Source organism: Hippichthys cyanospilos, chromosome 9 (assembly GCF_059441005.1).
Source record: "Hippichthys cyanospilos isolate Australia breed blue-spotted pipefish chromosome 9, RoL_Hcya_1.0, whole genome shotgun sequence".
Taxonomy (NCBI): Eukaryota; Metazoa; Chordata; class Actinopteri; order Syngnathiformes; family Syngnathidae; genus Hippichthys; species Hippichthys cyanospilos.
In genome coordinates this window covers 23,171,022-23,184,922 of record NC_142377.1, presented here as the reverse complement: position 1 = coordinate 23,184,922, position 13,901 = coordinate 23,171,022, and the positions used below count along the sequence as shown (strand labels likewise).

At 51.5% G+C, this 13,901-nt stretch overlaps 1 protein-coding gene across 5 annotated transcripts in view; it reads right to left on the bottom strand.

Annotated features, from left to right (window-relative positions):
- The window catches only part of LOC148419595 (plasma membrane calcium-transporting ATPase 1-like), a 48,679-nt gene that overhangs the window by 18,240 nt on the left and 16,538 nt on the right, over positions 1 to 13,901 (bottom strand). For 4 of the 5 annotated variants that reach the window (XM_088424123.1, XM_088424120.1, XM_088424121.1 and 1 more), the window contains exons 2-8: positions 13,360 to 13,789; positions 9,284 to 9,481; positions 8,630 to 8,887; positions 8,399 to 8,524; positions 8,179 to 8,304; positions 4,743 to 4,778; positions 334 to 516 (exon numbers count right to left, since the gene is read on the bottom strand). In XM_088424123.1, the coding sequence (XP_088280249.1) occupies positions 334 to 516; positions 4,743 to 4,778; positions 8,179 to 8,304; positions 8,399 to 8,524; positions 8,630 to 8,887; positions 9,284 to 9,481; positions 13,360 to 13,555 (1,123 nt within the window). In that variant the 5' untranslated portion in view covers positions 13,556 to 13,789. The remainder of the gene's footprint in view (positions 1 to 333; positions 517 to 4,742; positions 4,779 to 8,178; positions 8,305 to 8,398; positions 8,525 to 8,629; positions 8,888 to 9,283; positions 9,482 to 13,359; positions 13,790 to 13,901) is intronic. The other variant, XM_088424124.1, reaches the window with a different exon arrangement.

Sequence of the window (13,901 nt, the reverse complement as noted above, 5' to 3'; positions counted from 1 at the left end):
ATTTTGATTGATCGATGTGGAAAACGAGATGGGCGAAAAACCTCCCGAGGGTTACACTAAGCACAAGGGGGGTTTCTGTCAGTAGGTTCACTAGGTTATTGGATTCCACGATTGCAAAAAGTCAGACCGTCCCCCACACTAGAACGGTCGGAGCCATCTTGTCACGTGCCACCTCTCGTTAGCCGTCAAATTCATGAATTCTCTTTAGAAGCGCATTTCTACCACCATCCCAAGAGAGGACACTTTAAGTTGGATATTTTTCTGCGGACAAAGTTCTATTTATTTATGGCTGCATACAGCATAGATAAAAAAGCCATTTTGCGAGCATCTCACCGGCCTTCCCGATCTGCACGGCCAGTCTGGTGAGCTTCCCCTGCAGCACGGACTTCTCCTTCTTGGGCACCACCACCTTCTTGACCGGCTTGGCCTCCTCCTTCTCTTCCTTCTCCTCAGACTCCACCGCATCCTCGCTCTTCAGCGGCTGGATCTCCAACGCGATGCCGTCCTGCGTCTTGGCTAAAATGGGGGACGGGGGAGGGGGGGGGGGGGGGGGCACGTGTTTGTAAACCGTGGAGGAGGAGGAAGGGTGTGCGGATGAGGGATAGAGACGCAGGGAAAAGGTTAAGGAGCGAAGGGGGAGGACGGGAAAAGTTTGATTTGTTGTTGGCTTTGTTTGTTTTTGAATTTTGCAGGGCGGAAGCAGCAGCTTTTAGCGGCGACATCCTTTCTTTTTTTTTTAATCTTTCGGGGCGCAGAGGAACTTTGATCATGACAACAATCAACAGTCGCTTCGACAGCTTGTATTAGACACAAGCGCGCGCGCGCACACACATACCAGATTGATGAAGCGCAGCCGACGCATTAGGCACAACACAGAGCATTCAAATTGAGGCGCGACTGCATTTGGCTTCCCCGCACAGGCAAATGAAGGTTGCCCCTTCAAACCAATTGACATGTCAGCAATCTATTCTGGCCTGCCCCTAAAACATCACCCCCCCCCCCCCCCCCCCCCCCATTATTACCGCATAACTCCAAACAGACCCATTCCTTTCCACATTTGAAGGGAAATTGAATTGTATGGCTTGATATTTTGTTTGACATTTAAAACACATTGCGAGTTCGGAGAACAAAACAGAGAGAAAAGAAGGAATGAAAAATGTCATCAAGAAATATTACAGTTCAGATGGATTTATCTGTTCAAAGGGAGAAGGGAAAGTAGGAAGCGGGAGGAAGAAAGTAGAAGAGGTGTGGAAGCAAACGTCCTCTTTTCAATATTCAACCCTGCTTTGATTTGTCGCCGTTCTGGCTTGGAGCCCCTTTGAGGAAGTCGGCCCTTTTTGTTATAAGCGTCTTGGGGCGTGTCCAAAGCCGAGCTTTTCCTAAGGTAATAATTCAGCTTTGAACGAAGAATTTTTGGTTTTCCCAGATGAAAAGCACAAATTTGGGAGACGCGTCAATCATGAGCAGAGGCGCGAAAAAGCTCTCTGCGGGCCAAGGCCAATCGGCACAGGGAGCCAAGGGTTTTGGTTTTTGGCCTCAGTCTGTCAAAGACGCCAATGCCATGATGTGTTTGTCACCTTTGTGGGCGGAGCCTGTGGGTCAAGTTTGATGACTTACCATAAAAGCATTTGAAGTCAGCCCTCAAACGTTTTTCTACGTGGACTTTTCGGAGTCGTCTGCTGACCCGTAGTTTGTCCAAATTTAAAGCTCTTTGCCCGACGAGGGGGAAACCACGTAAAAAAAACAAAAACAAAAACGCGCGGGTTGATTTATGACCTCCGATAAAAAATCGATGGCTGAATAGGAAAAGACAGAGGTGGGGGGGGGGCTCAGAAAACAGCTCTAACCTTTAAACTAAATTAAAATCATGCAGCGCTGGACGTGTGCCACTTGATTTTTTTTTTTGCCCTTTGGTTGTTTTTAAAGGCCATAAATCAGTCATAAATCAAGCCCTTGCAAACCACTGACAAACTATATAGCAGGAAGACCTAAAATGCTTCATTGAAAAATGGAATCATCTCATTCCAAATTCTTTGACTAAAATTCTTGTTCCTAGAAGCGAATCGTCTTCACTCACCACGGTTTGGAATAGGAATCGTCGTAAACGTACATCACCATCATTTTTGGTCATTTAGAAAAGCCCTACACTTAGCTTGCGGGCCGCACGGAGGAAAACGTATTCCCGAGCGGGCCGGGCCAATAACGTCACACTGTAAATTGATATAACTGTAAAACAACAACTTCGGATGTCTGAATACTGCCCAAAATACTACAAGCGCGGCGTCGCCATTAATCATAAAACATTTCAAGATTTTCATGAAAAAAAAATACAAAATCCTGCTCATTTTGATACTTGACATTACAGAATCATCTCGCGGGCCCCACCGTACCCGTTTGCGGGCCCGAAGCAGCCCGCGGGCCGTATGTTGGACGGCCTTCCCCGCAGTATACAAATCCCCGATTGCATATTTGGAAAAGCTGGACAGTACCTCGCGCAAATTTTGGGAGTGGGCTTTGGCAGCTTCCCCGGAGGGCCGCAAACGGACCCCGGGCCTCGGTTCGGACGGCGCCGGACTAACGGCCGCTTTCTGTGGCTCGGTTGACTTTGGAAGCGGGGAGCGGCGGGGCTTTCTTCCGGCACGCCGCGCGGAGCTCGACGGGCGCCGAGACCCGCTGACCGACGGCGGCGGCGCGGGACGCGTGCGCGGACACGCGTCTGCGTGTGTGCGTGTGCGGTGGCGGGGGGCGGGGGGGGGGGGGTCGGGCGGGCGGGACAATCAAAAAGGAAAAACGACAGCAAGTCCACAAACAGAGCACAAACTGAAAAAGGACCACCCGGAAAACCACAGCGATGCAGAACCACGACAGCCGGGCGGGCGGTGGGGCGGGCGGGCGGTGGGGCGGGCGGGCGGTGGGGCGGGCGGGATGGGCCCGTCACCATGATCATGAGGATGACAGAAGAGGAGGAGGAAGACGGGGAAAAAGGGGAGGGAGACGGCCATGGGCAACAACCTGCAAAGAACCCACCAAGAAGAGGAGCAAGAGAGGAGGAGCGGTCCGCGTCTTGCTGCCGTCCGAGTGCAACGCCCAAACCCTTTCATTTTACAAACATGCTTTTGGGAGAAAAAAACAAACAAAACCACTTTCCCATTCAACCGTCATTCATTTTTTTTAAGGCCAATATTCCAAAAAAAATTGCTATTTGACTGCACTGCGGTGTATGGCTTATATTGAATATACTACCTAAGTTTGCGCACATATAAATGTTACGTATTATATGTACTATAGATTATGAATACATGATTTTTTGGGAGAAAATACCAGAAAGTGTTTCTTCATCATATTTTTCCAATGAAATGATTAGTTTCTAAAAAGCCAAGGTAAAAAACTAAACAAATTTGCTATGGCGCACTTGTATTAAATATACTACCATTTTTGTTTTTATTGTGCAGGGTTACATGAGGGTTTTTTTTTTTTTACTTTTTGGTGCGCTCAATTGATTGGTGTAGCATTTTGAATGGTGACAAGCAGGGAGCAGCTGAGCGACACCGTCCACAACAATGCTAATAGCGGCTAGGGCCCGCCAGTTCCATTTACCGAAGCTACCGAGACGGAGCGAGAGAGAAAAAAAAAAAAAGTGTGGCCACGTCCGTACGGATGTGCCAAGAGGCGGCAGATGCTTTGAGTGCAGGGGGCGCGCCGCGCTCCCGCGCGCAGCTTTTCAGCTCGCGCTGATGACATCACAAAGCAACGCGCACAGGTGGCGCATCAATACTTCAAAGACCCGCGCTACAATTTGCACCCCGAGCAAATGACGTAAATTCCGTTTTGTTTTGTTTTTGCAGGAACCCGATTACGATTGATACCCCCCCCCCCCCCCGAACTAAAAAGGCCCCCACGTTAGTTTAAGCTGAGCGTTCCTGCTAGCGTCCCGGCGTTTTGCGTTTTGAAATCTGGGTTTCAAATATGCTCAAAGCCAAATGCATTTTTATGATTTAGCATGCGGCATCGTCACGTTTCTTTCTTTCTAGCGTCCGCATCAATCGCTCATAATTTGGGTCGCTCAAAACAAAGTAAGGAGAAAAAACGGCGTCCGAACTACTATTCAGTCCCATCATTTGAATCTGAAGGCAAGACTGCTGCCGCGCTTCCCATATATTCAAATTCTCAACAAATTTGTTATTCGATGACTTCTTTCAAACATTAAGGTTAACGTAAATGAATAAATCAATGCGCTTTCCCCTGAAAAAAGTTCCCCCGCATTTCAATTTTGCACACGGTGTTAGCGTGAAGCTTGCGGTTGTCGCAAGCAACGCGGGATGTGGCAAAAAGCCTCGGGGCCAAAAAGCCGTCGGCCAAACGGTCCGAACGACTTGTCGTACGTGGCCGAGACCGCGACGCTAACGGAAGAGCTCAAAATGGTGACCGATGCGTTTCCATCGAAGCTTCGCGATGCCTCATTTCGACCTTCCTCCCGAGCAAAGGATCCGGCCTTTCGGATCGATTTGCGCAGCCGCGCTAGCCGGCGTGTTGGCGGCCATTTTGTTAGTGTAAGCGCGCACGATGCAAAGGCGGGAAAGCTTTGAGGGTTGCACCCGGCCGGGCAAGGCGAGGGGAACGCCCCCCTCCCCCATGTTATTGAAGAAAGAGCGCCCCCTCCTGCCTCCGTGTGGAAATGGGAGGGGGGGGGGGGGGATGGCGGGACAGGACAGAGCGACAGGTGGATGAATGGAGGGGGTTACCTTTGTTGCGATTTTCGGGGGGTCCTTGTTTTTTACCTGTTCGGACAGAGAGAGAGGGCGGAATGCTGAGAAGATGGATCAAAAGAATCAAACTGAAGGAGAACTTCAAACACCGCCTGTGTGTGTGCGCGTCTGCATGTTTGCGTCTTGTTGGCAGGAATGGACCAATCAGGGGAGAGGGAAACACTCCTTCCCCTGGAGCCAGCCAATCACAGATGCTTATGCGCTCATTTTATTTGCCAAACTTACATACGAGTATTGTAAATACGGGTTATCACGCTTGAAAAAAAATCGATGATGACGTTTGGAAAAAGTCATCATTTGGACAATATTACCGTCATTCATTTAAGAACGCGATACTTTAAGAAATGTGTTATTCAAGAAACAATTGAACAAAAATTGAAAGCAATGTTGATGTTATATACTTTTTTTAATTTCCAAAAAATGTTTAAGTGCGAACATGAAATATTTTTTCCGATTATGAAATTTGCAATGTCCAGTTTTCATTTTCGGAGGCTTTATCGGAATTGGACTACGGAGATAGTCGTACGGAAATCCAGTCAAAAACAATTTGAAAAGGCTTTCCAAACGAGGTGTTATTACATTTAAAAATGAAAGCGAGACTATCATTTATTTTGAAGTAATGACATTTCCAAAAAAAATGAGCTAGAAATGTTTTTGCGTGACATGAATACATTCTATTGCAATCCAATTGGCTCTTCTATTTTTTGCACTCGTGTGTTGAAGAAATCTGTCATGTTAAGAAACAATGACAAAATAATTAAAAATAATGTTTACGCTATAGGCCTACACTTATTTTTGATCTAAAAAAATGTTTGTGCAAATATGTATATATTTATATATCAATGTATTTTTGTACGCTTCATGGAATTGGCCTCGAGATAATAAAAAAAACTCAATCATAATTTGCAAATGAGGCTGTTTTGTTTTATCATGATATTGAATTTTGAAAAATGAGATGGAAATGCTTTTTGCTAAGCTATGAATAAATGCAGATTTTTTTTTGTATTTGGCTTCCGGGGAGTGCGGTATTGGCGTTATATTTTTTGCGCTTGTTTGATGTGAGATGACAAAAGAAAGCGAGCGCGAAAAGCGGAGGCTCGCTTTTGAGTCTTTGCGGCGAGTCGGTCCATTCGCCGCCTTTTTCCGAGGACGGAGGACGGAGAACGCGGCGGAAGCGCCGGAGAGGAAGCGGGACGGCGGCGGACGGCGGCGGACGGCGGCGCTCGCTCAGCTCCGTCGGCCTCCCGCGCCAACGACCTCCTTTTTTTCTCGCTTTTTCCCAAAAGCGCTAAAGGCGTTTGAACAAAAAAGGGCCGTCGCTCATTTCCTTCACCCATTCATTCATTCCTTCCTTCAATCATTCGTTCGACAGGATGCCGCGTCGACCACTGACGATTGGTCGACCCGACCGCCAAAAGAAAGAGGAAAAAAGCGGCGCGTGTGGCGAAACGCAATTTCGCCCGACTGGATTGACAGCGCGCTTCAAAGAGCAGTATTACCCTTTGGCGGCCACTCATTTGGAGTATTCCCGGGACTCGCCGCGGCGCAAACTACGGATCCGGAATTGGGAAAATACTACAGAGCACAGGTGTCAAACGTGCGGCTTTAATCCCGCCCGCCCGCCGGCCGGCCGACCGCTAAAAAAACGAGCTGGAAAACAAAGAAATCGCAAAGCTTTTACGACGAATGGCGTTTCCCGTCTTTTATGATGAATCCCGATGTTGCGCTTGCACTCTTTTCAGGATTGGAAAAAAGAATCGTGCGGTCGTTTTAAAAGTTCCATAAATATAAGCTATGACTTTATGGGTCCGGCCCACTCGGGAATGGATTTTCCCGCACGCGAGCTAAGAGGAGGAGCTAGGTCTTCCTTTAAAATGATTATTTTGGATGCAAAGTAGTTGCGCGGGGCCGTCAAACTCCTTCTTAGCGCGGGCCGCGTCGCTCTGTGACCGTGAAGTCGAGTCGATTTGAAAGGCGTCGGTCACGCCCGCGCCTACCCTACCCGCTTTCGAGATGGGAGGGAACGGCGGGAAAGAAATCCCCCGAAACGCTGGGGGATAAGCAACGCTACGGCGTTTTTCAAAGTCGAAGGCGACCTGCCAGTTTGGGATTTGAGCCGGAAACCTGAAGTCAAATCAAGATTTTGCGGGCGGGCCTCGTAAACCGAGGCGGCGCGGCCCCCGGGCCTCGAGTTTGGCACCGGGTACTCGCGCTCGGCTACTCGGTCTAAGTGTCCTCGCATGCGTCTGAAAGAAGCGGTGCGGAAGGCCTCAAACGATCCGGTAAGAATCGTTATCGCTAATGCTATATTTTGGAACACCGCTACCGAGGTGAACGGGACGGGCCATTCGAGCCTCCGGCAAACGTCGGGTCTTCAACGAGCGCCGATCGGCCAGAAGCAGCCATTCTTTGCTTTCGCCAGGGGGCGTCCAAGCAAGCCGCGGTAGGATTGGCCGCTAGAACCGCTTCTTTTTTTTTACCTTCCTTTTCTGCAAGCGGATAGGGGAGGGGGCGAGGAGTTACGCGCGGAGGGGGAGGAGGGAGGGGCGAAGCGCCGAATGCGCGTTGTTCTCCCGGGCCCTCCTGTGCAAAAACGGCCAAGGATCGATAAGCTCTTTACGGGGAGAATGAAACGTCGATACGCTAACGAGCGTTTCTCTTCACGGTCCTCGCGCCGCGGACGCCGCGGACGCCGCGGCTTTTCTCCCCGCCGTCCGGCCGGCCGCGTTACGTCACGCGCCGTTCGGCGAGTTCAGTTTGTCCGCGGGGCCACTGAGGGGCCCGAATGCCATTGGGTGAACGAGCCCGGGGGCGGGGCCCGTCCGGTCCGGCCGCGGGACAGGCCGACGACCGATGGACCTGAGGCCGGCGTGAAGTATTTACCGGGGCGGGCGCGAGGCCACGCCGGAGGGAAACCTCCAGGGAAAAGCCTTTGTTTTTGCCACGCCAAGTGTAATCGCAATCAAATAGGGATCGGCCTTGCGCAATGCACTGGGTTGTTTATTTTTCAGTTTTAGATGAAGCCGTAACCTGTAGAAACGCCGCAAAACCAAGTCAGCGGTTGTAGAAAGTTGATTTATTTTGCTTTTGTTTTTCTTGTGCTTTCTTGTTAGAAAAAACACAGATTTCGGTCTACTCTTACAATTGTTTTTCAATCGGTTTTGAAATAGCTAATTCATAGTCGGCGCGGAGACTCGACTCCGTCCTTTGCGAGATACGATCGAGGAGCACCGACATCGGGTTAGAGTGGCACGTTTAGCCCCCGTTTAATATTCCCGGCCGCGTAGTGTGAAGCCAGTGGAAAAAAAAAAAAGGGTCATTTTTGCCCGGTTGGATTTGCTGACAAAAGCGCACAAAAAACGTCCACGATGTTTTAGCCGTCTTGTCGTTTGCGCGAGTCTCGCAGTCCTACTTTTCTTGGCCTTCTTCTCCTCGTCGTTCTCGCCGGCGCCGAGCAGCGTGAAGATGATCCCCGTCTGCGAGTTGAGGCCCACGGCCGACACCACCATCCGGCCCGAGCCCTCCATCACGTGCGTGCCTGCCGGCCGAAAGAGCGTTTCGGGCTCCCGTTACCGATCGGCTCTAATCTGCCCACGGGCCGACACCCGGTTCGCCTCGGCCTCCAAACTCACCCGACAGCAGCATGGGATCCTTCTCCGAGGATTTGCGGACCTGGTCGGACTCTCCGGTGAGGGAGCTCTCGTCGATCTTCAGGTCGTTGCCTTGGATCAAAATGCCGTCGGCGGGCAGCAGATCTCCTGCGGGCGGGTCCCGGACAGGAAGGTCAGGCGGCTCCCGGACAGGAAGGTCAGGCGGCTCCCGGACAGGAAGGTCAGGCGGCTCCCGGCTGCCGCGCGCCTCACCGTATTTGATCTGGGCGATGTCCCCCACCACCATCTCGGCCACGGGGATCTGGATGACTTGTCCCTTGCGGATGACGGTGAACTTCTGCTCCTGCTCGATGCGACTCTGGAGGCCCCGGAACTGCTTCTCTTTGGACCAGTCGTTGAAGGCCGTCACCAGCACCACGATGATGACGGAGAACAAGATGGCCGCCCCCTCGATCCAGCCCGCCTGCGCCTCGCCCTCGTCTTCCACGCCGCCCGACGCCTGGCCGCAAGCTGGACGCGAAACCTTAGCCGTGGGCGCAAGTCTTTTTCGCGAAAGAACGCCGAACCGGCGCTCGCAAAGACGTATGGACGACAGTTCCTGACTATTTCGCTCCTCCCGCGCTTCCCAAGAAATACGTTCAATCAATTAGCTGAGATTGAACGCCTATTCCGAGAAAAAGGAGTTCTTCCCGAAGCGAAGCTTTCCCGTCCATATTCGCCTTCCGACTCGTTCGCCGCTCGTTCGAAAAGAAAGCGTTTCGCGGCGTGAAATGAGATTTGCGGCAAACTTGCAGGAAAGCCCTTCAAATCTCACGTGCCTCCTCGAGTGTCCCTAACCCGAGCCGTTCTTAAACCGGATCGCGGCTTGAAATCGGGGCTTCGGAAGCCCCGGGGCGGCGGGCGTACCTTCGCTGTCTCCGCCTTCCAGGTGGTAGAAGGACAAGCCCAGCGAGATGATGGCGGCGATTTCCAGGATGATGAGCGTGACGTCTTGCAGGGCTTCCCACACCAGCTGCAGGAAGGTTTTGGCCTTCTTGGGCGGGATGAAGTTCTGGCCGAACGCCGCCCGTCGCTTCTCCAGGTCCACCGGGTTCCCCGAAAGACCTGCGCGACCCGCTCAGATTAGGCTCAGCTCTCCGAAATTCAAATGAGTCCGGCTTTCCGCGGCGGGTGACGAAATGGGCAAAGATAAGAGGGAGCTAAGAAGCGCGTCCGACGAAAACGCCGGACAAAACAAGAAGCTCAGAGGTCATTGCGACGCGCCGCCCAAGCGGCCGTGCGTTCGCTCCAAGTTCTGCGGTCTGACGCCAGCCTTCCCCGTGGCACGCCTCCCGCCGAAATGCAATCTGGTGCCCGTCGGCCGCGCCAAGCCGACGCGACCGGCGGCCCGCCCTCACCGCGACACCGTGATCGACGGAGCCGGTTATCGGCCTTTGACAAGATTTCGATGTGCTTGACGTGCAAAGGAAAAGCCTAAGGGGCGAAAATATTGCACAGGTTGTTAAAACACGTCCGCTTTCGATATGCCGTCCCTTCTACATGCTTGCAAACGGAAGGTGGAGAGCCACATAGTATAGCTGTCGCATTTAGCCCGTGTCAGGCTCCTTTACTGCCATTCAAAATTGGACGTACCGAATTCATACATGCACGAATCCTTTCGACAGCAACTCCAACCAATAGAAATTGTGTTGAAACCTCAAAAGCTGCCAACTTGTGACATCTGCAAGCCACTTCAATGATTGGCTTAGCCTGGAATCACATCATGCAAAAGTCTTCAAAAGTCATAATAAGCTCACAATGACATCCTAAATTTCAAGTTCGTAAATATACGAATATACAGTGTACTTACTTTTGCTATTATCGCATTTCTATTATTTTTGTACATAAAAGTGGTGCGTAGGTTCCCCCCAATTTTTTTTTATATTATTATTTACATTATTTATTGTATGGATAGGGCTGATGCCACCGATCATTTCAAGGTGTTGGAAGTAAACACAGAATATATATTTGAATTTGACGATGTTACGAGGCTTTCAAAGTCAGTTCAATTGAACTACTGCTTCTATTTTTTGAAATGTTCACTTTGAAGGAGATTCTGCTGAACCTGGGAACGCTTGCTGCAACCGTTCAATGAACCGATAATCGTTTTGGAGACGTTATCGTATTCAAGCCTATAGTTTCATTGAAAAGGGTCCAAACGCAAAGACTTTCAGCTTCTCCACTGTCAATATGACTTGAGAAAAAAAGTGATGGCGGTTTTCGGAAGCTAAGTTTGAGACGTTGGCCTGTTTGTGAAGAGCGCAGGCGGGAAAGCCCGAGCGTGGCCTTTCGCCGTCTTTCCCGGAGAACGGCCTTTGTTTTGCTTCGAACCAGTTTGCCGTCGTTCCGTCCGGCGCCCGCCCGCGCACGCGCGCGCCAGCCGCACAAAAAGCCGGCGAAAGGCAGCGGAGCCAAATTGGAGCACGACTTCTTCCAGTGGGCGGTTGTAATTTGTCGGGGAAAAGAAAGCAGATGTGATAGATGTCCACATGCCGGCAGTTGCCACGGCAACCGCTACAGAAGACACCCACTGTCTTCCGCTTCCTCCGCCGAGGAGATGGAAGGAACCGAGGACAAAATAAAGAAATAAAAATCCGACTTTTTAGCACGATGGCGACAGACGTGAGGATACCTCCGCCAAGGTCACGGTGAAATTTGGACATTGGAGGTTGTGCACATTTTCCTCCGACCATAGACATTCTGACCATGGTAAGAGTCGGCGTTTTTCTTTGAAACAAACGGCGATCAGTCGCGTTTTAACATTTGGCTTATTTTGAATTGATTACACACAACTGCACGGAGCTATTTACTTTTTTTTTTTTGAGACATTCTCCGGAATGTATGCGTGAACATTTTATGACACACGTATACAGTCAAAAGAAAATGAAAACATGATGCGAATCAGAAAAGTTGTTCAATAAAACTTAAAAGGCATTTTCAACAAAGTTCAAAGTTGGAGTTAGGGTTATAACACCGTCAAATAGAAATATATTTTTACTTTCAACCCCTCAAAATGTTCATCAGCCCTATCCATACACACACACACATATATGCATGCTGTAAATTAAGACAGGAATATTTATGAGGTCAGAATTAGAGTATTACCACTTTAAGACTTGTGCGTGATGGGAGTCCAGGCTAAACCAATCATCCAAGTCATTGAAAGGCTTAAAAAGTTGGTCATGAGCGACACCCGGCCGTCAACACAAAAATTTCTATCGCGCCCTGTTCGCGGGTTGCCGTTGAAAGGAGTGATGGCGGTAACGCGCGATCCAAAATGGGGGTTTCAATATGTCCAAAGGGTAGCATATTTCCAATTTCGAATGGCGGTAAATGAGCCCGACATGGGCTCCATTTGACATCTGCAGCATTTAGAAGGGACAGCAGGACGGCATATTGAAAGCTGTCACGTTTTGACGATCTATGCGACAGTTTTGCTTCTTAATGTTTTTTCGGGATGTTTTTCCTTTGATATCACACATCAAAAAGCCCAAGCTGGGTCCAAATTTCCTTCAGGGGTTAAGGACAATAAATCCCCTTCAAAATTTCCAACCGTCATTAATTGAACATATGTCCTCATTTGCGTCGCAGGCAGGCATCCTCGGAGATAAGGCTGCGGGTGGCTCAGCGAAGGAAAGAGGCGCTTTTTCGCAGGTCCCTGTCATCATCTTGACACAATAATTCCGAAAATAGGCACTTTATTTTTAGTTGGTGTGCCACGTCTCGCATCAGATGGTGACAACGGCTGTATTTAAAACAAGAAAGACAAAAATCCCCTTTTTTGAATTGTCTATTTTTTTTTTGATGCCGCCATGAAATGAAGATCAGCAGCAGGCGCAGACGACATCAAAAATACGTCGGGACATAAGAAAGGATGAGAGGCGCTTGCCGCCACTTGACGCAAGAAGCCGCCGAAATCAGAGCGCGGCTTTTTGCCTTGAAACGACCGAAGTCGCGACGCAAGCCATTCGAGTCGAAGACGTACCCGAAAATGAGGGAAATGACCGGAACCGGACTGGGAAACTCATGAGTCATTTCCGTATATTTGTGGCGGGTTTCGGATTTTCCACATCGCGAGCGGCCGGCGACGCTCACCGTTGCGCGCATACGCCGAATGACGGCAACGAAGACCGCTTCTCTTCATTGAATGAGCCGGAGACGCCATCCTCGCGATATTTCTGTGTGGGGGACTGACGTGGCTTCAGTCCGCCCTGACCAAGGTCCTCACGCTATCGGTATCGGTTGACTACGCAAGTATTGAGTGCTGTGAAAAACACGGCAAAAGGCGGCTCCGTTTGGAAAAACATATGGATACAGGTTGGAAGGAGCGGACATCGTCACACGCCGGCGCGGCGGCGACGCCTCGGCGGGAGTTTGCGGCCGAAAGTGGCTTTGCGGGTTAGGCCGATTTGCTAAATGGAAAGGCGGCCGCCCGGAACTAATTTCAATCCGGGAATGGAGCCGCGGTTAGCAAACGGAGATCCGGCGCGGTGACGCGACAACGGCGGGAGGAGGCGGGAGTTAGTGAACACCCCCCCGGGAACAGCCAATAGACCAGGGGTAAAATCTTTATCTTCCCGAGTAAATGGAGTATCTGGGTTGATGGGGAAAAAAAATGGCACGGCGGCGACTCAAACGTTAGCGGCTAGAGTCAGCAGACGCTGGGAGCGGCGGCCGCAGCGATCGACGGCCGCATATATATTCCCCGACGACTCCGGTGACACGACCTAGCGCTCACCTTTGAAGAAGCGGGCTTACCTTGAGCCGGCCGGCAAACATTGCTACGGGCCGCTTTGCTATTGAGAAGCGGAACTATACGGGGGGGTCATTATCCAAACGGCCGATCGGAGGAGCGAAACATTTGCACCTCGGCCATCGCTCGGGATGGGAGCGGCTACCTCGGATTCGTCGGCGGCCGTTTCACCGACGCCGTCGGCGCTTACCTTCAATGGGCGAGGTTTTCAGGTGTCGGCAGATGCCCTGCACGTCGCCGTAGTCCTGCCGTATCTTGTTGACGGCCTCGCCGCTGCGCAGCTCCATGAGCCCCCGCAGGTCGCTCAGCGTCACCCCGAAGTCGCCCTCGTGGTTGCCGTCGGCAACAGAGTTCCCCGGAGGGTGCTCGGCCGCGCCGTCGGCCATGTCGGCGATCCCGGCCGATCCGTCGGCGTCTCTCCGATCCGTCGGAAAAAGTCCCGGGCGGGGGCCGATCGCGGGCGGGGGCCGATCGCGGGCGGGGCCGATCGCGGGCGGGGGCCGATCGCGGGCGGGGGCCGATCGCGGGCGGCGTCCTTCGGCGGCTTAGCTCCTCGCTGGCACGGGCGCGCTCCTGGGGGTTACCGCGGAAACGGGGATCAGCATCCTCGGGCGCCGTCGCTGTCAACACAGACGGCGAGCGGAGCGGGTCAGAAGCGCAAACGGACCGTTTGTCCGGGCTCGGGTGACGGACGACCGCGCGCCCGTCGCGCGCCCGCATCGCAGCCCGGCC